Source organism: Eubalaena glacialis, chromosome 1 (genome assembly GCF_028564815.1).
Source record: "Eubalaena glacialis isolate mEubGla1 chromosome 1, mEubGla1.1.hap2.+ XY, whole genome shotgun sequence".
NCBI lineage: Eukaryota > Metazoa > Chordata > Mammalia > Artiodactyla > Balaenidae > Eubalaena > Eubalaena glacialis.
This window is the reverse complement of record NC_083716.1, coordinates 127,498,227-127,525,135: the sequence shown is the minus strand read 5'-3', so window position 1 is coordinate 127,525,135 and position 26,909 is coordinate 127,498,227. Positions and strand designations below refer to the sequence as shown.

The 26,909-nt window shown below is 36.0% G+C and overlaps 1 protein-coding gene across 11 annotated transcripts in view; it reads right to left on the bottom strand.

Annotated features, from left to right (window-relative positions):
- The window catches only part of R3HDM1 (R3H domain containing 1), a 190,203-nt gene that overhangs the window by 72,057 nt on the left and 91,237 nt on the right, over nucleotides 1–26,909 (bottom strand). For 5 of the 11 annotated variants that reach the window (XM_061183524.1, XM_061183534.1, XM_061183567.1 and 2 more), the window contains exons 4-14: nucleotides 20,163–20,204; nucleotides 19,604–19,693; nucleotides 15,674–15,788; nucleotides 14,534–14,612; nucleotides 7,747–7,806; nucleotides 7,523–7,663; nucleotides 3,481–3,589; nucleotides 3,296–3,391; nucleotides 958–995; nucleotides 824–874; nucleotides 485–711 (exon numbers count right to left, since the gene is read on the bottom strand). In XM_061183524.1, coding sequence (XP_061039507.1) covers nucleotides 485–711; nucleotides 824–874; nucleotides 958–995; nucleotides 3,296–3,391; nucleotides 3,481–3,589; nucleotides 7,523–7,663; nucleotides 7,747–7,806; nucleotides 14,534–14,612; nucleotides 15,674–15,788; nucleotides 19,604–19,693; nucleotides 20,163–20,204 — 1,048 coding nt within the window. The remainder of the gene's footprint in view (nucleotides 1–484; nucleotides 712–823; nucleotides 875–957; nucleotides 996–3,295; nucleotides 3,392–3,480; nucleotides 3,590–7,522; nucleotides 7,664–7,746; nucleotides 7,807–14,533; nucleotides 14,613–15,673; nucleotides 15,789–19,603; nucleotides 19,694–20,162; nucleotides 20,205–26,909) is intronic. The other 6 variants (XM_061183560.1, XM_061183592.1, XM_061183583.1 and 3 more) reach the window with 5 other exon arrangements.

The following is a 26,909-nucleotide window of genomic DNA, read 5'->3' as shown; positions in this document are numbered from 1 at the left end:
AGGAGCCTAAAAGTTATGTAATCTAAAAGCAAAGAAGCTAGTAGAATGAGAATGCTATTGAAATTTCTACTTATTCATAATAATTACATTGTATTATATTTCTTTAGTTTTTAAATTCCTCAAAAACTTCTCAGCAATTTTATACTTTTTTTGGAATGGCAAATGAACTTTATCATGAAATGCACTCAATAATATGATAGTATTAGCTGAATTTCAGCTAATGATAGTATTAGCTGAAAATGCAATCAATGTTAACTAATCCTAGGTAAGGAAAGATGCCTTCTGTAAATCTCTCTCACACAGAGAATAAATCCTAATGTCAATAAACATGTTACCTCTTAAGTACTTTGGAGGTGCTCCATGTACTGCTGGTAGGAATCCTATATTTTAGGATAATTACAGAAGCCACATGATGAATAAAGAGCTAAGACAACATTAGGGAAACTAATGTTTTGACTGCACAGTTCTAGACAGATATGTATACCTGTTTTTGAAAGCCTGCCTATGCTTTTGCTGCTTCCAGAACTATCACCTCTTGTCAGAACTGAAATTCCACTGAAGCTGCTGGCTTTGGTTACAGCAGGCTTGAAGTTTCGGAGAGAGCTGTCTGAATCTGTGCTGCTCCAGGGTCGTGGTTCAGAGTACTTCAACTCGTTCTCAGTGCTGCTTTGATGGCTATTTGTTGATCTCCCTGAAGAATCTTTATTAACTCTGTAATTTAGAAATAAAACTTTGAAAAGCTAATAGAGACAAAAAGGAAAATTATTAAAAAATGCTTTAAATATTCAATACTGTGTACTGCACGAAAACATGTTTCCAATACCTAAATATCTGGCGCCTCTGCTGGGTGCTACTAGCATCCTCGTCTTGGATTCTGTTGGCATTTTCATAAAACATTTTTATTTTTATTAGCATCAGTGAGACACTTAGCAAAACAAATGTTAAAAAGCCCCTCACCTTTTGTCAATAATATAATTCTCTTGGGAACACAGGGACTAGAAAGAAAGAACAGATATAAAAAGTTGAGCATTTGTCAGATAATGCCATCTGGAAACTAATGATGACAACAAAAATCGTGTAATAATTTTAAAAAAGTAGTTACCCTCATCCCTCAAATCAAACATGGTGAAAAGTTACAAAAATAAATGACAATAAAAAATTATTTTGGCTTGGAGATACTATGCTTATTTTTAACAGATATACATTTTTGAAGCCATTCATTTTTGTTGTACAAAGTAACTTGAAATTCAAATATCTCTCTAACAAGTGAACCCATTTTCACTATTACATATTCGAAGTATACACCTGTCTGCAGATTCCACCTCCTTCACTCAACAAATATTTTGATCACCTGTGCTTTGGCAGTAGCTGTAGCAGTGAACAAGCAGCTACGCCTCAATGTAGCTTACAGCCAAAATCCTCCAGTGCTATTAACCTAACTCAGGCAACCATCTGTTTTGCATCTTGTATTATTACAACAGTCTTCTAGTTCTCCAGCTACCAGTTTTGCTCTTTTCATCCAATTTAAACAGCAGAAGCCATAGCTATCTCTCTAAAATATCAATCTGATCACGCCTGTTCCCTCCTTAATAGCCCCCTTCATTCTAGCACAGGGGTCCGCAAACTATACAGTCAGCTACCTGTTTTTGTAAATACAGATTCATCGGAACACAGCCATGCCCATTCATTCGTGTATTGTCTATGGATGCTTTCATATTAAAATGGCAGATTTGAGTTGTTGCAATAAAGACTATATAGCTTGAAAAGCCTAAAATACTCATTATCTGTCCCATTATAGAAAAAGTTTGCTGACCCCTGCTCTAGCTAAAAGCCCCAACCTCCTTAACTACCTTTCAGGAGCAAGTCACCTGCTTCCTGCTTATTTCTCCAATTGAAACATCCCTCAATTCTTGTCACCTAGGCTACAATCCAGGTACTCTGAATCTCTCAATTCCTCATGTGTCAAGTTCTCCTTTATCTCTGGCTCCCTGCAGATGTTGACCCTGGACACGGAATACTTCACTCCTTCAGTTCTTCTCTTGGAAGCTAACTCTCCCTCTCCTCAATTCTGGTTTGTGGTGCTTCTCTGCTGTGTTCCCTATTTTACCTTCACGTTTCTATACAAATCACACACCATATTGTCATTATCTGAATACTCATCATGGGTAAAGACCTCATCCATCTTACAAACTAGAGAGAGAAATAGATCTAGGTTAGGCTCTGAGTTCAGAAGACATGGGCTGAAATCCCAACTCTGTCATTTTCTAGCTGGATGATCCTTGCCTAGTTTACTTAGTTTCCTGGAGCCTCAGTTTACTTATCTATAAAATAAAAACAGTGATAGTATCTACCATATATAGGGTTGTTTGGGAGATAAATTATTGTAAATGTCCATGGATATGTTCTCCAGTGCCCAGCACAGCACCTACTATACATGATCAATAAGATTTGTTGAATATTATAAACTTTTAACTGACAGTCTAGATTTTAATGTCATTTACTTTTTTTTTTTTTTATACAGAGCTAACTTCTATCTCTGGCGGTGTTAACACAAATTACATATATTCTTATATCCTTGACTAGTACCCAGTACTGCACAGAGCAGCTGCTTAACAGATATTGGTAAAACCAAACTGATTCTCCCTTGAATATATGCATAAAATAATCAGCCACTTAAAAGATCTCTTCCAGGACTTCCCTGGTGGTCCAATGGTTAAGACTCTAAGCTCCCAAAGCAGGGGGTATGGGTTGGATCCTGGGTCAGGGAACTAAGATCCCACAAGCCGCATGGAGCAGCCAAAAAACAACAACAACAACAAAGATCTCTTCCATATAATCACTTATAAAGTGGAAAACAAATATTAATCTGAAAAATCAATTAGCTGTATTTTAAAAGAAGAAATAAGTTATTTATCAAGAAAAGTCCACTAACAAGTAGGATTTAGAGTACATGATTTTGTAGACAGTGACCAATGTTCTAAAAATCTCAACTCTGTGAGAAGTCTGGAAGAAAAAAATATTACATAAACTATATACTCAGTCTAATATACTACTCCTTAGTCGGTCTGCTTTCAACTTTTGAAAAGTTTATACAACTGGTGCAAAGTAGTATTTTATAAACTACTAAATCATTAACATGAACAAGACAGACTGCAGTATTTCTAAAGGGGTGACTTTATATGTAACAAACGTAGTTAGAAGTATATGTGATCAATAGATTGAGGGAGGAGTGAACCCTTATAATGCAATTAGCATATATTTACACATGAAGACCTAAATATAAGTTAGAACATACATCTTGGGAAAATATTCGGTCTCTAGCTCTCTGGTACTCTTCTTCTCTTTCTTCTATAGATTTGCTTCTTCTGTCATCTTTCAAACGTATTCTCATCTGAAGAAAAGAGAACAATTAATCTTGGGAAAATGGTCTGCTGGTATAAGTCCAGCACCCATAAAAATGCTCTAATCATGCTAGGTTACCTGGTTATCATCTTTGTCAAAGCTAGAGTTATCTCTCTTGAGGATATATCGTTTCTGAAAGTCTTCACCTTTGTCATCCTTAATATGTTCATTAAATTTCTGATCAGGTCTAAAAAAAAAAAAGCAAAAACCAAGGGAACAAAAAAGATAATACAAAATATTTACAGAAAAGTTAAATATAACATTTTATGGAAGGTGATAAATGTTAGTTACCACTCACTAGTGCCATTAATAGATACTTATGTTATCTCAATTACTCCTCCAAACAATCTTATGAGAAAATATTAACTACCCCATGTCATGACTGAAAGGCTGTATGAAATACATTGTGGGCTCTGGAATTTGACTGCTAAGGTTCAAATACTCAGCTTTAACACTTAGTTGCTTTAGGACTTACACAAGTTAATTATTAACCTTTATTTCCCCTAGTTTCCTCATTTGTAAATAGGAATTACAGTGTACCTACTTCATAAGGCTGTTGTGAAGATGAATTAATAGATGACCAGCACTTAAAACAGTAAACACTCAGTAGAAGTTTGTTATTATTATAAATATTACTGAAAAAACTGAGGTTCAAATGGCTAAAGCAAGGGTCCAAGGTCAAAGGGCAAGTACATGACTGAGCCATACTTGGAGCTCTGGTATGTAAGACTCAAAGCCTGTATATCGTCTTTGCACTGCCTCCTCTAAATCTAAGAAACAATTCTGGACAAAGAAAAAAGTATAGCACAGTATTTTATGTTACATTCCTATAGTACCTGGTTTGGTGTTAATCAAATATTTTGTGGCTGAATTTAATAAAGCTTAAGAAACTACTTCAAAATGCAACCAAGTTACCAAGAATTCATAATTACAGCAGGGTACATCTTTGTTTTATATTAACTGAAATAGGTTAAAAAGAGAAGTTCTTTTTTGAAGGTTAATGTTACGACCTAAAGTAATGATTATGAACTCTTAACAACATATTTTATGGCTGATTGGCCGGTCTTTCCTCTATGGAAATGTTGCAAGTTCTGCTGAGATCCAGAAGACAGACATAAGGTTGTTGCCCTTGGAAAATTACAATTATATAAAACTTCACTTTCTGAAATGTATTCTCAGCTTCAACAAATTAATCCATTCAACACTCTTGAGACGTAATACTATAAAACTGAAATATGTGATATATAAAAAATATATTTAGAGGAAATAAAGGCTAATTGAACCCCTAAGCAATTTTTTTACATATACTTTAAATATATATTATGTAGTCACATAATATATTATGAATACCCTAAATAAATTTCTAAACCAAATAAACCTGAGTAATGACATTTTCAGCAAACTTGACCAGGTATTTCATTATATGTAGTAATCAAGTAACACTTCTGAATATTTGTTTTAACCTAGTGAATTTTTAATAAAGTACTGTATCTACCTCCTGTCAAATGATGCAAAAGATTTTTTTTAAAAATAAATTTATTTATTTTGTTTATTTATTTTTGGCTGCATTGGGTCTTCGTTGCTGCGTGCAGGCTTTCTCTAGTTGCGGCGAATGGGGCCTACTCTTAGTTGTGGTGCGGTGGCTTCTCTTGTTGCGGAGCACGGGCTCTGGGCGCACGGACTTCAGTAGTTGCGGCTCGTGGGCTCTAGAGCGCAGGTTCACTAGTTGTGGCGCACGGACTTAGTTGCTCCGCGGCATGTGGGATCTTCCCGGACCAGGGCTCGAACCCATGTCCCCTGCATTGGCAGGTGGATTCTTAACCACCGTGTCACCAGGGAAGCCCGATGCAAAAGATTTTAAAATGAGAATTATCTAAGTAAGCTGAAGAAATCTCTATTTTAAAATATACTTAGATAAGTGAAACAGAGCACATCTCCACATAAAGCGATACAGAGAACTAAAGAGAAAAATAAAAAGAGTAAAAAGATTTCATGACCAAACTGATAAGAAAAAGATTGCTTTCTTTAGGAATTTGAAGGATTATCTATTTAGTTCTGACAATGGCAGTATGTTGTTATTTATTTGTCCATGATTGCCCCATTTACTTATATCAACTATTTCTGTAGCTGTTCAAAATCACATTTTCTTATTCAAGGAATTTGTACTTGGGTGAAAAAAGAGATGGTTATACCAATATGAACTATAAGATTTAACCAAGAGCCTGGCAACTTTTCTAAGAGCAGCTGGACCCCCACACCAAACAGCATTAGCAGGCATTTCAGCTAACCTTAAGACTGTCTTACCTCTGTCTTTTATAGATGCCTGAATTTACTGCCCTGCAATCGCCAACTTCCCGCTCCAATGAGACACCCCAGTGGACACTGGGTTGTTGACATCCACAACACCACTGGTTCAAGGCTGGAGCGGGTAATCTGCCTATGAGGAAAAGGCAAGTTTGTTTTTATTCATTGTGGAGCAGATCTCTAAGGTTTTCTGATTTACATCCTTCTTCATATTCCAGAAGAAATAAAATAAGAATACAGTGTAACTTCAATGATCTGAAATGTCTGGTAATAATTACGCTATTGATCCATTCTTCTTTAAGTACATCATAAACATCTGCGTTTAGCTAAACTTTTCATTATCTGGATAGAGAGAATCTTGACATCACTTGCAGCATTCAAATAACTGAGGTTACACTGTATTGAAAACCTTAGAGAGTCACCAGTCGAAATGTTAGTCAAAATGCCTGCTAATGTACACATGCTTGGGCATCCAGCAGCTCTGAGTAATGTTGAAAGGTACTGGTTAAATGAAGTAGAGTTCTGTTCACCTTAAGTCCAGCTCATATCTTACGGTTACTATCCCACTTTAGCCATGATATAAGTAACTAGGAAAAAGCTAAAAGATGAGGATATTTTCAAAAGACTGAAAGACAGACATAGGAAAATTAAATCAGATTCCCATTTGCAGGTAAAATTTAATCCCCCCGAAAATATGGGATCCTTTTCAAAGACATATGTCTTCATTAATTTAATTTTAGTTGTAGTAACAATCATTTAAAAATACTAGCTTCCACCAATATATCTATTTAGTTGACAAAATACTATTTGAAATGGAAGAAAACCAACTTAGTCAAGCAAACAATATGACAGCTACCAGGGTAAAGGCCATTATAACAAAAAGGAAATAAATGAATTTATTTATTCATTTATTTACAAACCGTGCAAACTGAAGGGTTCATAATAGACAGAACCCTGAGAAGTCTAGCTTCAAGGAAGGAAGAAAAACAATGAACTGAAAAGCATTATTTATGGCATCTGAAGCTGTCTGCTGCTCATTATCACAGATCCACTGCCACCACACATGAAATTAATATAGAAAATTCTTTTGATAGGAAACCACCGCGAAGTATAATGTTAGCTGAGCTCAACTGAATTAGCTTCACAAATAGGCAAAAGAGGTACTGTGAACATATTATAATTTTAGGTGCCTCTGCATTGGGCCTTTTGCTCCCAAATATCAGCAGTGATTATCTATTTCACCATACTATACAGGTATCACTTTTTAAAGCAAATGATTCCTCTTAACTCCTTAAAATTTCTTCCTCAGTCAATTACACATAGCCCAGAAGGGTACAAAACATTATGGATGATACTAGATTAACCAATAAGTCTCACTGTCCTGAGATTTGTGGAAGAAAAGGAGCAAAAACAAAGGTGGAAAAGACAGTAAACTGACAGAAAATTAATTAAATGTAAGGGTGTTAAAGTTTGCTCTCTTTTTTTTTTTCTTTTAAATTTGCCTGAGGTTGGCCACAGGTATCTAAATTATATTAATTTAAAAATCCATAAGAGAATGGTTATTAAACATTACTGATATTATGACCTTTGAGGGTTTTTTTAAACCCATCCTCATTCATCTGTCTTATTTCAGTCCAGACTGGTGCATTTTACATCTTGTGAGTTAAATCTACTTTTTGGTCCTGTCACATAAGGTTGTCACGAAGCTGAATTAGGCTGCTAAAACATGTGGAAAACCTGAGATAAAAGGTGCTACAGAAAGATAAAGTAGTATCACACACATAGATAATATATAACTACATTTCTTGATACTTACATTCTTGTATTGCTAGTTTTGTTTACTATGACAGACTTCCCACTCTGATCAACATTGTGGTCTAATCCAAAGTAAGCAGCGACTCTGTGTAATAGCATCCTATGGTAAGATGTCATTGGGGGGAATTTTTTACGTGGAGACCTAAAAGTAGAAGAAAAACTAATTTAGTAAATCTTGAAGAACTGTGATGACAATTTATTTTCTTGTTAAAGGTTAGGACTTACTCATTATTACCAATGAAATCTAAAATTTCTTGTTCCAATTTCAACAGCATCATTCTGTCCCTGAAACAAAATACGAAAACTCTTATATGTAAAATTTAACACTGACCTAATCATATCATAAATGTTGAATTTACAGGGCTATTTTTTTTGAGGGGGTGGATAAAACCTGTATATTGAAGAACATCACAAGCTTGATGCTAGAATGTTTACATGCTTTCCCAAAAAAAGTAATATTTTAAAAGAAAGATGACTTTTTAAAATTTTATGGAAAATTTCACACATACACAAATGTAGAGAGAATATCATCCAATTTCAACAATTATCATCATGTGGCCATTCTTAAAACAGATATATCTTGATCTGCTAAATATTACTATATTAGATTCTGTTCTGCAAATGTATGGATTATAACAGCATATTAGTCCTTCCTTGCTCAATAAAGCTAAGAGGTAGCAGGAAAACAGACATCTTTAGTTAGGCTCATGACTTTGTTATCATCCTGAACTCCATAGAAACAGTACTCTAAAGAACATGCAATGCCAGTAACAACAGGAATACTCCTATGGGAATCCAATGCTAGTCTATAAATGGAACTAGAGCAGAGAAGTATGAACTATATTACTAACTCTAATTCAGAAGGAGAGGACTTTTCAAATCATTCCGAAAATCACTATTATATATTTTTAAGACTTTGGGAATTTTTCCCACAAAAAATCAAAATGAACCAAAGACCTCCAACATGTAAAATAAATAAGGACGCTAGGGAACACCTGCATGTGCTCCTTTAGACCACTAGGGTCCTATTTAGCACACTTACAAAATAAGTTACTGGTACCGCTCCCCAAAGGACCTCCTTGCTCACACACCAAGAACATGGCTCAAGAGAGTATTCCTGTGCTCACTGTAAATGTCATACGCATGTGGGAAAAACAAAACAAAACAGAAACAAAAAAAAAACCTCAAAGAACCTTAAAGTTAGAAGTAGCTTTACAGATCATTCAGTTCTGTTCCTAAAATTTTATAGATCAAGAAAACTAGGCCAAGAGGTTAATGTCTCCCTCCCAAATAAACACTATATAGTAGATCCCTCTCAAATTTTAAAAGGAAACAGTGCCCCCTGCTTAAGTTGCCCGAAAGTCTATACATCAGCTCTGAGTTTGATCTTCTCTCTATATTGTGGAAGAAGTCTTATAAAACTGAGTAATATTAACCATACATATTTTTATATCAGTTGAAAAAAATCAAGAGAATAACATGCCCATGTGGTGATTTCAAACCCAAAGCTGAAAACAGGATTACATTTTAACTCAAATTCTAGCAACATTCAATTTTGCCCCTAAACCTGTTTCTCCTTTAGTATTCTGCATTATCAGCAAGTGGCACTACCTTTCACTTGGCATATTGTACTAGAAGCATTTTTGGCCCATTACTGTGCTTTTAAAAATCCTCCTATGCAGTTAATTACAATTGCAAAATTTACCTATCTTCAATCTATTTTTCTTCTATTTCTACTGCCACTACCCTGGATCCAAGCAATCAAGATCTCTGACTTGACTACTGTAATAGTAGTGTATTATCTCTCTGTATCTTCCCTTGTTCCCTCCTAATCTGTTCTACCTGGAGCATCCATAACAATCTTTTAGAAACACACATGTGAGCACATGTCATGGCCTTGGTTCAATATTTATCACAGGTTTCTCACTGCTCATAGGTTATAATTGAACACCTGCAATGTGGCCTACAAGGTGGGCATGATCTGGTCTTCATCTACCTCTTAAGCTTCTTTTCCTGCCCCTTACTCACAAAACGCTTATCATTTTGGCTTATCCCTGTAATTGCCAAGCTGGTTCCTTGAACAGGCTGTTTCCTTTGCCTAGGACAGCTTCTTATATTCTTTCTTAGAATCTGTTTCTTTCATACCTTTAATAGCGTTTATCACAATTACCATTATATAGTTATTTGGACTATAGAGAGGAGCTCAACAAATGTATTTGCGTGGAATAAATTAATCAGATTATTTCATCCATGTCTTTTAAGATTTTTTTCCTTAAAATTTTGGGGGAGGATGGGAAATTTTTACTTCATAACGTTTTCCCCAAAAAAGGACTTATTTACTTAACTATAAGACCCTCTTTTCTTCTAATTTTTTTGGGGTCAATTTGTCTTGAGATGATAAAATTTTCAGTAACTTTCCTAATGTATTTTATATACTGGTTGCAGGGGAAAAAAAGGAATCTGAAGCAGGCAACTTATTCAGCATTCATGAAACAGTGCATTTAAATTAGTTTCCTCTGTTTGAGCTCAACAGCAGGCCTAAGATATGTGAAATGTTCTTCAGTGAATGAACTGGCATTGAAAACAAATTTCCGTTGTCTCCATGAAAGTAAACAAAATCTAACGATTTTACTAGCTATTGATACAAATTCAGGTTTTTATTTTTTTTTCCTTTCGCATGTAGATCTATGCATTGCAGAGGATTTTCTATTATTACCTGGGCCACTTATTTAAATAAGTTCCCGTGCTTAGTTTACGAAATTTTCAGTTAGTAAAAAGTAGAACTTGTTAGGAAAATAGTTTTCCTAAGTTCTCAAGATTTACACTTCCTGCCTGTATCATATAGCTACGTATGTATATGATACTATGTATGTATATGTATATGATATATCTATAGCTTGGTCCAAGTTTCCAAATTTTCAAATCTGTAATCAAGGTTAGATATTTTGGTAATGGCTGTAAGTTAAAAATTAATAATCCTTTATAGAAGCATTACATACATCAAACTAACAGATCCACAAATTCCTTTTCTTAAGGCATAAGGTTTATTAGCGCATGAACCTAGAAGTAGGCACACATTGAACTTATCATATAACCTTTAAAAATAGACCAATAAATGCTGTCTATTTATTAAAGAAATAATAAAAACAAAGATCTCAATCAAATTGACCAATAAACTACTACCTAAAGTGAAAATGAAGGGGCAAGAATCTTTTAGTTACCAGTGTTCTAGCCAATATACCAGAACTGACTTTAGAGAAAGTGTGTGCAGCTGGTATACAAGTGGCAAATAAAAAAGAAGGAAACAACAATGCTTCCATCTGACCACCCCCTTCCCAATGTTCCACATGACCTGGGTCAAATATCTGCAACAGGCAAGAAATAAGATGATTTAAACATTACCTCCAGTAAAAGTAATTTTAGAAAATATTTCAAACACAGAACAATTGTACGATATTCCCCAGAACAATACAGTTTACTTTTACAATATCCATTCTCAGGATTTATCCATGGGGCTGCTCCCCTCCATTAGCGATGTAATATAGTTGCCTATACTGTCCATGTTTCTTTAGTACACTGTGGAATTTACACAAAATGGGTATAAAATCAATACAAAAACAGGTATAAAAACCATGTGAGTGAGTGTAATCTCTATCTTGGACAACTTCAGGTTCCCGGGTTCTAATCTAGTAATGACTAGTTATTATAGTTTCCGATAATATTTCTTGAAACAGGAATTCCAGATAAACTGTTATTTAACACCTGAGGTTAAGTTTATTCATTGGGATGAGAACAAGATAAAAGATTAATGATCTGAAGAAAAAATTTGAAATAAAACGTTAGCTAAATTTTAGTATCACTAAAAGCAAATCTGCTTAACATTTAGAAGAAATCTCTGAGCAACATTCAATCTTGAAAGCTCTAATGGAAATTTGCCAGACTTATTACTAATTTTGTGCCACGTATATCTGGCAATTAATTGTTTCATTGAGAGAACACTGAGCCATCAATTAGGCAAATTTTGTTTCTCACAAAATTTAACATTAGCTACAACTTTCTAATCCACACTGACATTAGTAATAACTTATTCATTAGCCATTACATGAATGATTCACCTATATATTTATTCAAATAAAAATGCATACACAGAAGGATTAAAGTTGTAATACATGCTACACAACATGGATGAACCTTGAAAATATTATGCTAAGTGAATGAAGCCAATCACAAAAGACCACATACATATGATTTCATTCACATGAGATATCCAAAACAAGGAAATCTGTAGAGACAAACTAGATTAGGGTTCAGGGCATAGAGAGGTGATAGCAAAAGGGTTCAGGGTTTCCTTCTGGGGTGATGAAAAAGTTCTAAAATTGATTGTAGTGATGGTTGTACATATCTGTGAATATACTAAAAACCATTAAATTGTACACTTTAAAAACACATATGCAGATAACTTTAAAACTTGTTCATTTGTAGAGGAAAACAAGAGAATTGCACAAAAGAAAAATATTTTGGAATGTATAAATATAGATTTCTATATTTGTCCTTATTGATGTCTCTCCTACAGTTTCAGAAGAAAGAAAAATTCTGCCTGTTTAAGATCCCATCTTGTTTTACACAAACTAGCTATGTATTTTCTACCTTGCTCCTATTCCTTAATCTATTGAGTTCTAGTTTCCACCATCCTACCGCAAATGAAATGGCTTGTTAAAATAGCCAACAACTTTCTAGTTCCTCAATCTAATGGATTGTTTCATTTTACCTTTCATGATACTGTTGCCGACTGGCTGACTTCTAAGACAAGCGTTCTCATGATTCTTTTGCAATCTTTAACACCCATGGTCTCTTCCTTCACATCCACCCTTAACACGTTGTCTTTCCACAGAATTTCGTCCTTGTCTTTTATTGCATCTCCCTGGGGAAACTCATACAAAGCCAGAGTCACCTCTACTGAAGACTGACGGCTGCCGGTAAGAGCAGCCAGCCTCATCTATCTGAAAACCAGAGCCTTTTAACTGCCGACACACTTCATCTCACTGTGGCTTTCCATCAGGCACCTCAAACTATACTCATTTATAACAGAACATGCCTTACTCCATTCAGGCTTGCCCTTATTTACTTCCCCTGTTAATGGGACTAGCTGTCAGTCCAGCCAGAAATCTAGCAGCTTTTCTGTTCTGCTCCAACGTGCCACTACTCTTCCATATCCAAATAATTACCAAGTCCTGCCACGGTATTTCTTTGATGTCTTTCGAATGTGTTCTTTCCTCTCTATTCTTCTCTGTGTTCGCCAACCCACAGTCCTTGCTTATGATCTTGGCCCCTCACTGACAAAGTAATCTTTCTAAAACACAAATCTCATTATAGCATCACCCTTTTGAAAATTCTGTCATGACTCCTCCACGAAGCATGCCATACTCAGTATTTCTCAAATGATGAACTACTGGCATCTCAAGTAAGACTATTTTTCGTCGATCACTGCATCCCTAGCTTACCAGTAGCACTCCTTACTCACTCACCACCCCAGTGTGTTGGTACTATCCTAGGTTGAGGACAACTGCATAATCTGCCTTCATTCCTCAACAACGCCCTCCGCCTTATTTTCTAGAATCACTTGCCACATGCCTCCCTGCTAGAGCCAGAGTGTACAATCTCGTCTTTGCTTGGATATGCCACCTCTCTCTCGTACGACCGTGCCCTGGCGATGCTCTTGTCTCCCTCGTGCTGCTCATGTTCCAGTTTAAAGCACTCTGAATTCAAGACTCAGCTCAGGCATTATCTTTTCAGTGAAGCCTTCCCATATCCTTTCAGAGGTTGGGATCCCCTCCCTGTGTTTTTAAAGCACCCTGAAAAACTTCTTTTACAACATCTATTCTATTTTAATTACATATCATGGGTTTTTTTTCCTAGCACACAGACAGTGAATATTTTAGGGTCAGAGATTATATTTTGTTCATCTTTATATCTACAATGTTTAGCACAATGCTTAGCACATGACATATACCCAACAAATGCCTGTTCAATGGACTAATGAATTCATCTTTCAGTTGGGACCACTGAGGAATAAGTTTGCAGAGTTGACTGACTTCTTCCTCGCCTCACACTTACACACCTTCAGCCCATACTACAAGGAGACCACTTTTCATTTTGGTGGGTCTCCTTTTGGGGTTTATGTTAAATGTAAAATAGGAACTCAAGATGGTACTGAAACAATAAATCCTGAATGAAATGAAAGGTGTATCTTGAAGCAGGACATGAGATAAGGCTCAGTGATACTAAAGAGAGTTGTTTGTTTTCTTTCATGTGCACCTACCCAATGAACTGAAGATTTCACAAATTTTTACTACCACTCTGGGAAGCTAACATCTGGAGGAGGGGTTCTTAACCTTCAAGTCTTCTACCCCATGAACATGTTGGTCAGATATGTTGTGGATAAACCTGTCTGTGGGGAGACTGCCTCACTGGAGTCAATGACCTGCCAAAAAGCTAAATCTATTTATCTAGTACCTTGGCAAAACAAAGGATTTCACAATTAGTTAAAGTTGTGACTCAAATAAGCACCTTAAAAATCTTTGGGTTGGAGGTTTATAAACTAAGCAAGAAGAAACAAAAATTCTGCATTCAATTAAGTCCAAAAACTTGTTATAAGTGAATACACTAAGTTATCTGGTTGAGTGCTTTATCATGAGGTATATTTCTCTCTCTCCTATTTCATGATTAATGATAACTCTTCATCTCAATTAAGAGTAAAAATAGCTTGGTGATTCTGTATTTCCCCAAATTCCTACAGAGTATGAATTATCTTTATATCATGGTGATATACATAATGCAAAAAGATATTTATACATGTGCATATAGAGGCCAACAACATCTTAGCCCTAAGAAACTAAAATGTTTCTGGTGTACTTTAAATATTTTAATCTTATTCTAACTCAGTAATGAAAACATATATAACAAAATTATGGTACTCTAGAAGCAATGTAAACCTTATAAATTTAATTTTTACCTGGGATTGTTTTTTAATGTATTTACTAAAAATTCATGTAGATCTATGCCAGTTGAATCAGTGTATTCTTGACTGGAATCTAAAAAACAACAACACAAAAACCCAGTATAAAGTTGTTTGAAACAAATCCCTTTCCCTTTACACATGATGTATATTAAAATAAAATGAGATGCCCCACATTGAAAAAAAACTGACAAAGTAGGAAAATGGAATTTATGATGAATTCAGATGACCACAATTTTGCTACTCCCATATAACGAGCATGACATGGATTTACGTAACTGTATGTCTATGTACATTCTCAAAAAAATTTATCTCTCAAATGTGCCAGTTTAATTTGTTCTGAATTCTTAAAGATCCTTTTATATACTCACCACAATCCTCATATTCAAAAATGTCTCAAGCAAAAAATCAGAATGATTTAGACAATTAACTACATTTGAAGCAAATTGAGTCTGCTTAGTTCAGTTACAAATATAAGTGCAGGCAATAATTTGCAGATAGGCAGGAACTGTAGCTCTGAAAGAATATTCAATTAGATTTGATTGGGTCTATCACAAAAAGCTCGCTTTCAAAATGTTTCTTTACAAACATTCATGTTTATTTCTTCCCCTTAAATGTAATATCTTTATGCTGTTTATAAAACTGGTCAACATAACTGGGTCTATAAATTAAAAAAGCATTTTTATAGACTTGTAATGATATATGATGAAGTCCCTTAAAATTTATTATAAAAGATAAACATTCTGGGTTTCCAAGAATATTCTTACTGGATACTGAACATTTTGGCATCAGCTCTCTGTATCATAAGGAATTAAAAAAATATATATTTTTAGTGGAATCAGTATTCAAGTTATAGTGATTCCATTATTTCAATACAAGAGACAGACCAATAAGTGATCATGACAGTTACCTTCCTTGGTGACGTTTGCATGTGTTGCAGTTTTTGGGCTAAAGCATCTTACTGATGTTCAGAATTGTCTTATGCCATTTTGCCCAGAACACTATCATCCCTTCGGTCTGTTCGAGATCATTTTTAATAGAAATACACTATGTAAAATTATTCAAGGGGTAAAAGGATGGAGTTATCGACAGTAAAACTAAAATTTCGTCTAAAAAACACAGAAATAAATTGCAAACCTCTTGATAACATTTTTCTGGGCAACTTATCACTGGCTTTTTCTTTTTCTGCTTCATCTTTTGAGGGCTTCTCCTCTTTTTCAAATGATTGTGTTAACTGGATCTGAATTTTCTCCTGTTGGAAGGTAAAATCAGTTATTAAGTGAAAATATAAAGTGATTCAGTTAATACCTCACATTTGTATTTTTTTGAGTAATACAAAATTGCATGGAGAAAAAGATTTTTATTTTATCCAATTAGATTCTTCAAACTAGAATACAACTTAAAATATTTTTACCGTTTTAATCAACTCTTGATAAAAAATGTTAAAATTAAGGCTTTGAGTTGAATTTATCAATTGAAACATATCCTGAAAATTATCTTAGAGAAAATAAATTTTTTTAAAAAATAGTTTAAATGAATCTACTTGTAAAACCCTTGGAGGATCAGAACAAAGGTCTTTTTAACCTATTTTGTTTTGCAATGGAGATGCCACGGTCAAGCAAAAGTATGATAATTATCATCAATCATGACAATAGGAACATATGAGAGTTAGGTCAACACTTATCAAAAAATACTTTGAGTGTCCATTATAAATTCATATTTCTTCATTTTCTTGCCATATAAAACTGTAAATAAAAACTTTCCAAAACCAAATCCCCGACTTTGGTTATTTCCTATTTGAGCCTAGTACCACCGTTCCTCCTTCAATCACCACAGAGTTGTTTTAGAAAGATTTCAAACAAAAATTGTTTTCCTTAGTGATATATAATATTTACTTGTAAAGTAACCATATTCTCTAAGACTGAAAAGGAGAACTATGTCTACATTTTATTTTTGAAACAATGTCATTATATGCAATTTCAGAACCCAAAGGAATTACTGGAAATTAATTCATATAGCTCAAATAGATAAAAATCACATAGCTCTGTTTATTCAGGCAAACTTATAAAGAAAGGCAGACTAACTTCCAGACCATTTCTACTAAAGATAAAGGTACAGCCTATTTGCAGGCTAAATTACTGTATACAGTTGTTCTTTAGAGATGAAAAATATTAATCAATTACTTCGCTTTTCTAGGTGAGGGTTGGTGGTGACGGTAGGCACAATAAGTCAATATTGAAGAAGATATAAATTTCAGGATTCTTAAACTTGCAGCCACCAGGATTTCTATTACACATTTTCTCCCCACATAATTTTTTTCAAAATAGTATTTGGCAGAAGAATTTCAGATCAAATATATACATATTTTTTCCTATGGGGTTGCTGACTGCTTTTTTCATCTTTTTTCAACTCTGCTTCCCATTCCATCCCAGTTCAAAGTTGTGCTCAGGATATAGGACAAAAGCTATGCACTGGCAATTGCCACTAAAATGATGAACACCTGCTTTAAGTCCTCCTTTGTCTTGTTTACCAAACCTCATACGTTAATCAACGTCATACGTTCATCAACCAGTCATTTTTCTCATTATGACTCATTTTCTAATCCACTTTCCTCATTCTTTTTTAACTGTAAAACAGATATTTAAAAATGAATCCCAGAACTATGTTTCAGAAGTAGAATATTTAGAAGTTCTCCTGACTTACAGCTTCTATTCCTGTTACTCAAGGATAATCTATAAAATCCTGGTTGGAAGAAAAGATTTCACATTTAGAACTTCACTAAAAGGCACTTATAATGACTATCAGATTTCATTTCTAAATTCTCTTTCTAAAGTCACATATTTTAATTACAGATATTAAACTATTTTATCAAGATGAACTGTATTTAAAAATCCAGTATGCATAATGTACTGAGGCTTGTCTTCAGATGGTACTGAGCCCTTGTTTTCAGCAGCAAATAAACAAGACATATTTTAAATGCCTAAGTCCTTATACACGAACTCTCCTGACTATAAATAACTCAAATGAGAGCAATATCTCCATAGGTAGCTGTAATTCCTTTACTCTTCACTCTGTAATTGACATCATTTATTGAGGTCACTTCCCTCTCATCAGCTCTCATCAGACACAAATGACATCTCTCTTTTAATTGCCTCTCAACCTTTCGAACAATGAGTTTTATTCCAGATTAATTCCTCAAAAATCACATTCTGAAGCAAGCATTATTAGTTGGAAAGTATCTCTGCCGTCAAGGATTAGATACTAGTACATTTTACAAGAAATAACTTATTTTCCAATTCCCATTCAGGTGCAATTTAGTTAACTCAAGACTGGGAAAAAGACTTTCTATTAAAAAGAATATCTTTTGTTCAGAGAGGGTAATAATAGGTTATTATCCTAAAAGAAAAAGTTAAGTGTATCCAAGAGAAATTGAGAAAGACTATATTACGTGGAATAACTGAACTCTGGCATAACCACCTTATTCATTATCCAAATGCTGTAACTCAGCTGTTTTGAACAATATATACATTAAAATACAACATATACTCCTTATATTAATTTTTTCTCATAAATTTTCACTAGACAAATTTATGAAGTACTATAAGAACCCTCTCCCCCCTTCTGCCTCCCACAATAACTTTTCAGATAGGTGAAATGTACCAAATAAAACCAAAGATCATGTTTGTTACAGTTGTTCTCAAAAAAGGCACCTTTTCTGGACTAACAGTCTTATGAATGCCTGATCCTTCTCATTTCCTCTATCTCCTTGGACTAATTATTCCATGAGGCTGAGATGGTGTAACATTTTGGTCAACAAAAGGAAGAAAGTAATTTTCAAAAAACATTACATTGCCAACTGCTCCACCCTGAACAGGTGCATTCTCTACTCTGAATGTACAAAAGAACTTTTAAAAACCAAAAGTAAATTTTGAACCCTATGTTGCTTGACACTTGAACAAACTTCAAAGGAAACCGATATTAAGTGTTTTTCATTGACAATAAATAATCTATCAAAAAACCGTCCTTTTCTTATAATTCAGAGACAGAGTTGTAGTGCTTTTAAAAACAGAACTCATTCTAAATATGTGACAACTATCTTCAGTATCTACAGCAGGCTTTTGACGTCATCATCTTCTAAATCAAGGCAAAGCATAACAGTCTTTGCTTGAATTGACAAACGTACAATTAGCATTAAAAAAAAAAAAAAAAAAGACATACAACCTGTCATGGCTTTTTTTCTCTTTTCCTTTATTCAGTCATGTGTCTTAACCACAAAATTGCCTCAATTCTTTGGAAACTAATTGTTGGAATACAGAGGGATTTTAGGTTATTCAAACTCTTAAAAAGTAGAACAAGCCACAAATAGCCAAAGTTATCACATTGATAAACACTGGTAGAGGGTCCAAAAATAATTATATGTAAATGTCCAAATGTAACATAAGACAAAGATCAATCCATAACTGAGATTAACAGAAAAGTCAAGTCATAGCATTAAAAAGAATATAAAAAGCAAAAAACCAAACTATTTGCTTGAGCCTTGTTAGTTCTATACTTTGCAAACATAGACAGAAGAGGAATTAGAAATATTAGACAACTATTAGAGCCACGCTAATATGAAAACTGAACTTCACCACGCATTCATGTTAAGTAAAACGATATGTAAGCAGAAGTCTTAGGTAATCTCCTCTTCACACTCAAGAGGTGTTTGACAAATTTCTAAAAGCCAAAATCAAATTTGGGCAAATTCAAGGGCAAATTTCATCACAGTCACATTAACTGGAAGTACTACTTTAATATAACTTTTCCATAACAACTTATAATTCCCTTAAAGCCATATTCTCAGTTAATTATATGATCTCTAAGTTCTTCCAGCGAGAAATCATTGCACTAAGCCTTGGACTTAGTAGTTTCACTTAGCAAAAACATATATAACACACGTACATGCACATACAAATTTTATTTAACATTATGAAAAATTTTCTCCAGGAAGCAGGTTTTTCCATATCTTTAAATAATTAATTAATTTTTTCTTTTCTTTTTTTTGCGTATTGTTTTTGTTTTTTTTACCTGGTTCTCCTGTGATATCTCTGCTGTAGGGGGTGGTGGAGATTCTTCACACACTGCAAGGCTCCGAACTAGCTTTAACTTTGAGCTTGACTAAAGAAAGGATTTAAAATTAACACTACATTCCATAAATCTAGGGCATATCCAAAAGCCCCCTAGAGTTTCTTAAGTTTCTTTATAATAGTTTCTGCCATGTACAGACGTAGGTGAAATGTGCAAGTTAAATATATCATTAAATACCATTAAAACCTTTTGTTATGAGGGAAAACAATAACTGCAGTTTTGAAAATAATAGCAATAGCAAGAATGGGAATAACTCCAATCTCAAAACCCAAAGAATGATGAGAAAGCCATTTTCTCTACAGATGAAGAACCATTAAAGATATAAAAGCAGTGCACAAAAGCGACTAGGCAAGACAAAAACCCCAAATAAAACAAAATAAGCTTTCTGCCCCAAAGAAAATATGACAAAACTAAACTGAATGCAGTGCTCTATGAAAACAAAGATTCATCAAGCATGAAGGAAGGCCCTTGGCATGCCAGCACAAAATATTTACTATACCTTAGACCTTTTTCCTGTCTGTCCAAATGACTGCAGTGGCCGCTGAATACACAAGAAAGATTTGTATTAAATTTCATACTGAAACAGAAAGATTGCTTCTTAGTTCATAATCCTAAATCACAGAGAAACTAACTGCACAAAGAATGGAAAACGAGGAAATCAAAGTTGGTTTCAAGTAAAGAAGTATTGATTCCTCCCAAAAGCACACTTGCAGAAGATTCTCTAAAATCCTTCTGTGGGTTGGCATGTTCTTTAAGTGAGCAAATAGCCACAATTTCTGTGTTAATTGAGCTAAATTGAATTTATAAGGTAACTTCTTAGACAGTAGCAAAATAAAATATACTTCTTTGGTATTCTATAACATATTTAGGGGGAAAAAAAACCCTACAAAAGTCCTGAGGAATTTTAAGTAGCTGTGCTCAGCAAAGTTCCAAACTTACTAAGGAGAATGTTTCAAATGCCCATTGAGTCAGAGTACAACCACCTCTCTTCTGAGCCTTTTCAGCACTGTACTTCATAGTACACTCCCAGTTTACTAGCACGGAATCCTACTTGCCTAATCTAGGGTAAGGCAATGAAGCAGAAATGAAGAAAAGTGGGCAAGGTTCTAATATGTATGTTCAGCTTGACCACCAGATCGTCAATCACGTGAATGGGGAACCCACTGGGGTGAGTAGCTCTACTCTGTGATACCAGGCTTTGGCTTGGGAAAGCAGCTGAAGTCCCTGTGAACCAAAGCCAGATAGGTTTTCTTTCCTTCCACCTCCTTCTAATCTACCTGTTTAACACCAACCCCAAACAGTACAAGGTCCAGGTATCTATCATTTATACTCAACGCCAGGGAGCCAGTTTGGTATCAAACATAAAACAAAGTCCTTAATACCTAGATTAGTATGCTTCACATATGAAAAAAGCCACCATTTCATTCTAACATCCGAAAAAGCCTTCCCTGTAGACCAACAGAAATGAGAATCTACAGTACCAGGGTGTTCCGTCTCCCATTTTGAGGCCAAAGTTCTTGAGATAAGAAGCACTATATTCTTGGGATTTTTGACCCTGGATTATCCAACATTAAAAATCAGCAGTAACAACAACAAAATGAAAATAGAAAAAAAAAGAAAAATGATCCTCTGTTTGTTACAGAGAAGAAAATGGTACAGATGCACGCACAAATGCACACGGCATTACTGCCTAAGAGAGCTTTTACATGTTGGTCCTGTCTTCTCTATTTACTCACTTTTTAAATTTATTCAAGAGGATTTCTGTTACTCGCAACTAAAAATAAAATTAAAAGAAGTTATGTTACATACAGTAAGGGTTTACAAGAAAAAAAATCAGAGAAAAATCACTAGATGAATACGAGCAAAATGCACACGACTAAATGAGTTCTAAGGCAGCAGAAAAGAATGTACGATTCACTCCAGTCCTCTGCTTTAATCCCTTATAATTCTACGTATCAAGGGCACAGCACTTTCTCTTAAAAGTTTTTTTAAAAATAAGAGAGATGATTAACTGGCAAGTAAAAGCTGCATTCACATGTAGGACTGGATTTAAATTTCTGGCTTTGCTTCTTACGAATAGGTGACCCTGGTCAAGCTACTTTTACCGGTGTAAAAGTTAATACTGTTTGTATAAATACAAACAATATTAATTAATATTGTTTGTATTAATTCTCAACGTTCTTGAAAAGGTTCAGTGAAAGGATAGATTTAAAAAAAAAAAAGTGGGGGGTTTTGGGGAGGCTGTATATTATCCCTACAGTAATGGTTTAGAATTTTCAATGACTTATACATGCATTAACCATCTCAGTTTTAATTCATAAGAAGACTCTGATGAAGATTAAAAAAAGAAAAATCAAAAAGGGGTAAAATTATCTCAGTGTGACTTAATATGTTCTAAGATCCTGCTGTAAGCCAGACTCTGTGCCAGGCACTAGGCCTATAAAAATGAATAAGACACAATTGTTGGTCTCAAGAGCCTTATAGTCCAGGATCAGAGTTACTAAATAGTCAAACAGAACCCAGGATCTTTAGAATCTTAGTCCTGTGTACTTTATATCACACACCTATAAAAAATCTTGTTGTGAGGCAAATACTACTTGTGAGAGAGAATTCTAAAGATGGCCTCCTAACAGTCTCCTCCTCGGATAATTTAATCGAACTCCAATCTAAAGAATGTTGTGGGCTTGGAAGGAGAAGATGGCGGAAGAGTAGACGCAGAGATCACCTTCCTCCCCACAGATACATCAGAAATACATCTACATGTGGAACTGCTCCTATAGAACACCCACTGAACGCTGGCAGACCTCAGACCTCCCAAAAGGCAAGAAACTCCCCACGTACCTGGGTAGGGCAAAAGAAAAAAGAAAAAACAGAGACAAAAGAATAGGGACGGGACCTGCACCACTGGGAGGGAGCTGTGAAGGAGGAAAGGTTTCCACACACTAGGAAGCCCCTTCGCGGGCGGAGACTGTGGGTGGCGGAGGGGGGAGCTTCGGAGCCACAGAGGAGAGCGCAGCCACAGGGGTGCGGAGGGCAAAGCGGAGAGATTCCCGCACTGAGGATCGGTGCCGACCAGAACTCACTAGTCCAAGAGGCTTGTCTGCGCACCCGCCGGGGCGGGTGGGGCTGGGAGCTGAGGCTCAGGCTTCGGTCGTCTTGCAGGGAGAGGGCTGGGGTTGGCGGCGTGAACACAGCCTGAAGGGGGCTAGTGCGCCACAGCTAGCCGGGAGGGAGTCCGGGAAAAGGTCTGGAGCTGCCGAAGAGACAAGAGACTTTTTCTTGCCTCTTTGTTTCCCGGTGCGCGAGGAGAGGGGATTAAGAGCGCTGCTTAAAGGAGCTCCAGAGACAGGCGCAAGCCGCGGCTATCAGCGCGGACCCCAGAGACAGGCATGAGACGCTAAGGCTGCTGCTGCAGCCACCAAGAAGCCTGTGTGCGAGCACAGGTCACTATCCACACCTCCCCTCCCAGGAGCCTCTGCAGCCCGCCACTGCCAGGGTCCTGTGATCCAGGGACAACTTCCCCGGGAAAACGCACGGCGCGCATCAGGCTGGTGCAATGTCACGCTGGCCTGTGCCACCGCAGGCTCGCCCCGCATCCGTACCCCTCCCTCCCCCCAGGCCTGAGTGAGCCAGAGCCCCTGAATCAGCTGCTCCTTTAACCCCGTCCTGTCTGAGCGAAGAACAGACACTCTCAGGTGACCTACATGCAGAGGCGGGGCCAAATCCAAAGCTGAACCCCGGGAGCTGTGCGAACAAAGAAGAGAAAGGGAGATCTCTCCCAGCAGCCTCAGAAGCAGCGGATTAAAGCTCAACAATCAACCTGATGTACCTGCATCTGTGGAATACCTGAATAGACAACAGATCATCCCAAATTGAGGAGGTGGACTGTGGGAGCAAGATATATTATTTTTTCCCCTTTTCCTCTTTTTCTGAGTATGTATGTGTATGCTTCTGTGTGAGATTTTGTCTGTATAGCTTTGCTTTCACCATTTGTCCTAGGATTCTGTCTGTCCATTCTTTTTACTTAAAAAATTTTTTTTCATAATAATTATTTTTTATTTTTTATTTTAATAAATTTATTTTATTTTATCTTACTTTATTTTATTTTATCCTCTTTCTTTCTTTCTATTTTTTCTCCCTTTTATTCTGAGCCGTGTGGATGAAAGGCTCTTGGTGCTCCAGCCAGGAGTCAGTGCTGTGCCTCTGAGGTGGGCGAGCCAACTTCAGGACACTGGTCCACAAGAGACATCCCAGCTCCACGTAATATCAAACGGTGAAAATCTCCCAGAGATCTCCATCTCAACACCAAGATCCAGCTTCACTCAATGACCAGCAAGCTACAGTGTTGGACACCCTATGCCAAACAACTAGCAGGACAGGAACACAGCCCCATCCGTTAGCAGAAAGGCTGCCTAAAATCATAATAAGGCCACAGACACCCCAAAACACACCACCAGACGTGGACCTGCCCACCAGAAAGACAAGATCCAGCCTCATCCACCAGAACATAGGCACTAGTCCCCTCCACCAGGAAGCCTACACAACCCACTGAACCAACCTTAGCCACTGGGGACAGACAGCAAAAGCAATGGGAACTACGAACCTGCAGCCTGTGAAAAGAAGACACCAAACACGGTAAGATAAGCAAAATGAGAAGACAGAAAAACACACAGCAGATGAAGGAGCAAGGTAAAAACCCACCAGTCCTAACAAATGAAGAGGAAATAGGCAGTCTACCTGAAGAAGAATTCAGAATAATGATAGTAAAGATGATCCAAAATCTTGGAAATAGAATAGAGAAAATGCAAGAAATATTTAACAAGGACATAGAAGAACTAAAGAGAAAACAAGCAATGATGAACAACACAATAAATGAAATTAAAAATACTCTAGAAGGGATCAATAGCAGAATAACTGAGGCAGAAGAACGGATAAGTGACCTGGAAGATAAAATAGTGGAAATAACTACTGCAGAGCAGAATAAAGAAAAAAGAATGAAAAGAACTGAGGACAGTCTCAGAGACCTCTGGGACAACATTAAACGCACCAACATTCGAATTATAGGGGTCCCAGAAAAAGAAGAGAAAAAGAAAGGGACTGAGAAAATATTTGAAGAGATTATAGTTGAAAACTTCCGTAATATGGGAAAGGAAATAGTTAATCAAGTCCAGGAAGCACAGAGAGTCCCATACAGGATAAATACAAGGAGAAACATGCCAAGACACATATTAATCAAACTATCAAAAATTAAATACAAAGAAAACATATTAAAAGCAGCAAGGGATAAACAACAAATAACACACAAGGGAATCCCCATAAGGTTAACAGCTGATCTTTCAGCAGAAACTCTGCAAGCCAGAAGGGACTGGCAGGACATATTTAAAGTGATGAAGGAGAAGAACCTACAACCAAGATTACTCTACCCAGCAAGGATCTCATTCAGATTTGACGGAGAAATTAAAACCTTTACAGATAAGCAAAAGCTGAGAGAGTTCAGCACCACCAAACCAGCTTTACAACAAATGCTAAAGGAACTTCTCTAGGCAAGAAACACAAGAGAAGGAAAAGACCTACAATAACAAACCCAAAACAATTAAGAAAATGGGAATAGGAACATACATATCAATAATTACCTTAAATGTAAATGGATTAAATGCTCCATCCAAAAGACATAGACTGGCTGAATGGATACAAAAACAAGACCCGTATATATGCTGTCTACAAGAGACCCACTTCAGACCTAGGGACACATACAGACTGAAAGTGAGGGGATGGAAAAAGATATTCCATGCAAATGGAAATCAAAAGAAAGCTGGAGTAGCAATTCTCATATCAGACAAAATAGACTTTAAAATAAAGACTATTACAAGAGACAAAGAAGGACACTACATAATGATCAAGGGATCGATCCAAGAAGAATATATAACAATTGTAAATATTTATGCACCCAACACAGGAGCACATCAATACATAAGGCAAATACTAACAGACATAAAAGGGGAAATCGACAGTAACACAATCATAGTAGGGGAATTTAACACCCCACTTTCACCAATGGACAGATCATCCAAAATGAAAATAAATAAGGAAACACAAGCTTTAAATGATACATTAAACAAGATGGGCTTAATTGATATTTATAGGACATTCCATCCAAAAACAACAGAATACACATTTCTCTCAAGTGCTCATGGAACATTCTCCAGGATAGATCATATCTTGGGCCACAAATCAAGCCTTGGTAAATTTAAGAAAATTGAAATCGTATCAAGTACCTTTTCCGACCACAACGCTATGAGACTAGATATCAATTACAGGAAAAGATCTGTAAAAAATACAAACACATGGACGCTAAACAATACACTCCTTAATAACCAAGAGATCACTGAAGAAATCAAAGAGGAAATAAAAAAATACCTAGAAACAGATGACAATGAAAACACAACGACCCAAAACCTATGGGATGCAGCAAAAGCAGTTCTAAGAGGGAAGTTTATAGCAATACAATCCTACCTTAAGAAACAGGAAACATCTCAAATAAACAACCTAACCTTGCACCTACAGCAATTAGAGAAAGAAGAACAAAAAAACCCCAAAGTTAGCATAAGGAAAGAAATCATAAAGATCAGATCAGAAATAAATGAAAAAGAAATGAAGGAAACAATAGCAAAGAGCAATAAAACTAAAAGCTGGTTCTTTGAGAAGATAAACAAAATTGATAAACCATTAGCCAGATTCATCAAGAAAAAAAGGGAGAAGACTCAAATCAATAGAATTAGAAATGAAAAAGGACAAGTAACAACTGACACTGCAGAAATACAAAGGATCATGAGAGATTACTACAAGCAACTCTATGCCAATAAAATGGACAACCTGGAAGAAATGGACACATTCTTAGAAATGCACAACCTGCCGAGACTGAACCAAGAAGAAACAGAAAATATGAACAGACCAATCACAAGCACTGAAATTGAAACTGTGATTAAAAATCTTCCAACAAACAAAAGCCCAGGACCAGATGGCTTCACAGGCGAATTCTATCAAACACTTAGAGAAGAGCTAACACCTATCCTTCTCAAACTCTTCCAAAATATAGCAGAGGGAGGAACACTCCCAAACTCATTCTACGAGGCCACCATCACCCTGATACCAAAACCAGACAAAGATGTCACAAAAAAAGAAAACTACAGGCCAATATCACTGATGAACATAGATGCAAAAATCCTCAACAAAATATTAGCAAACA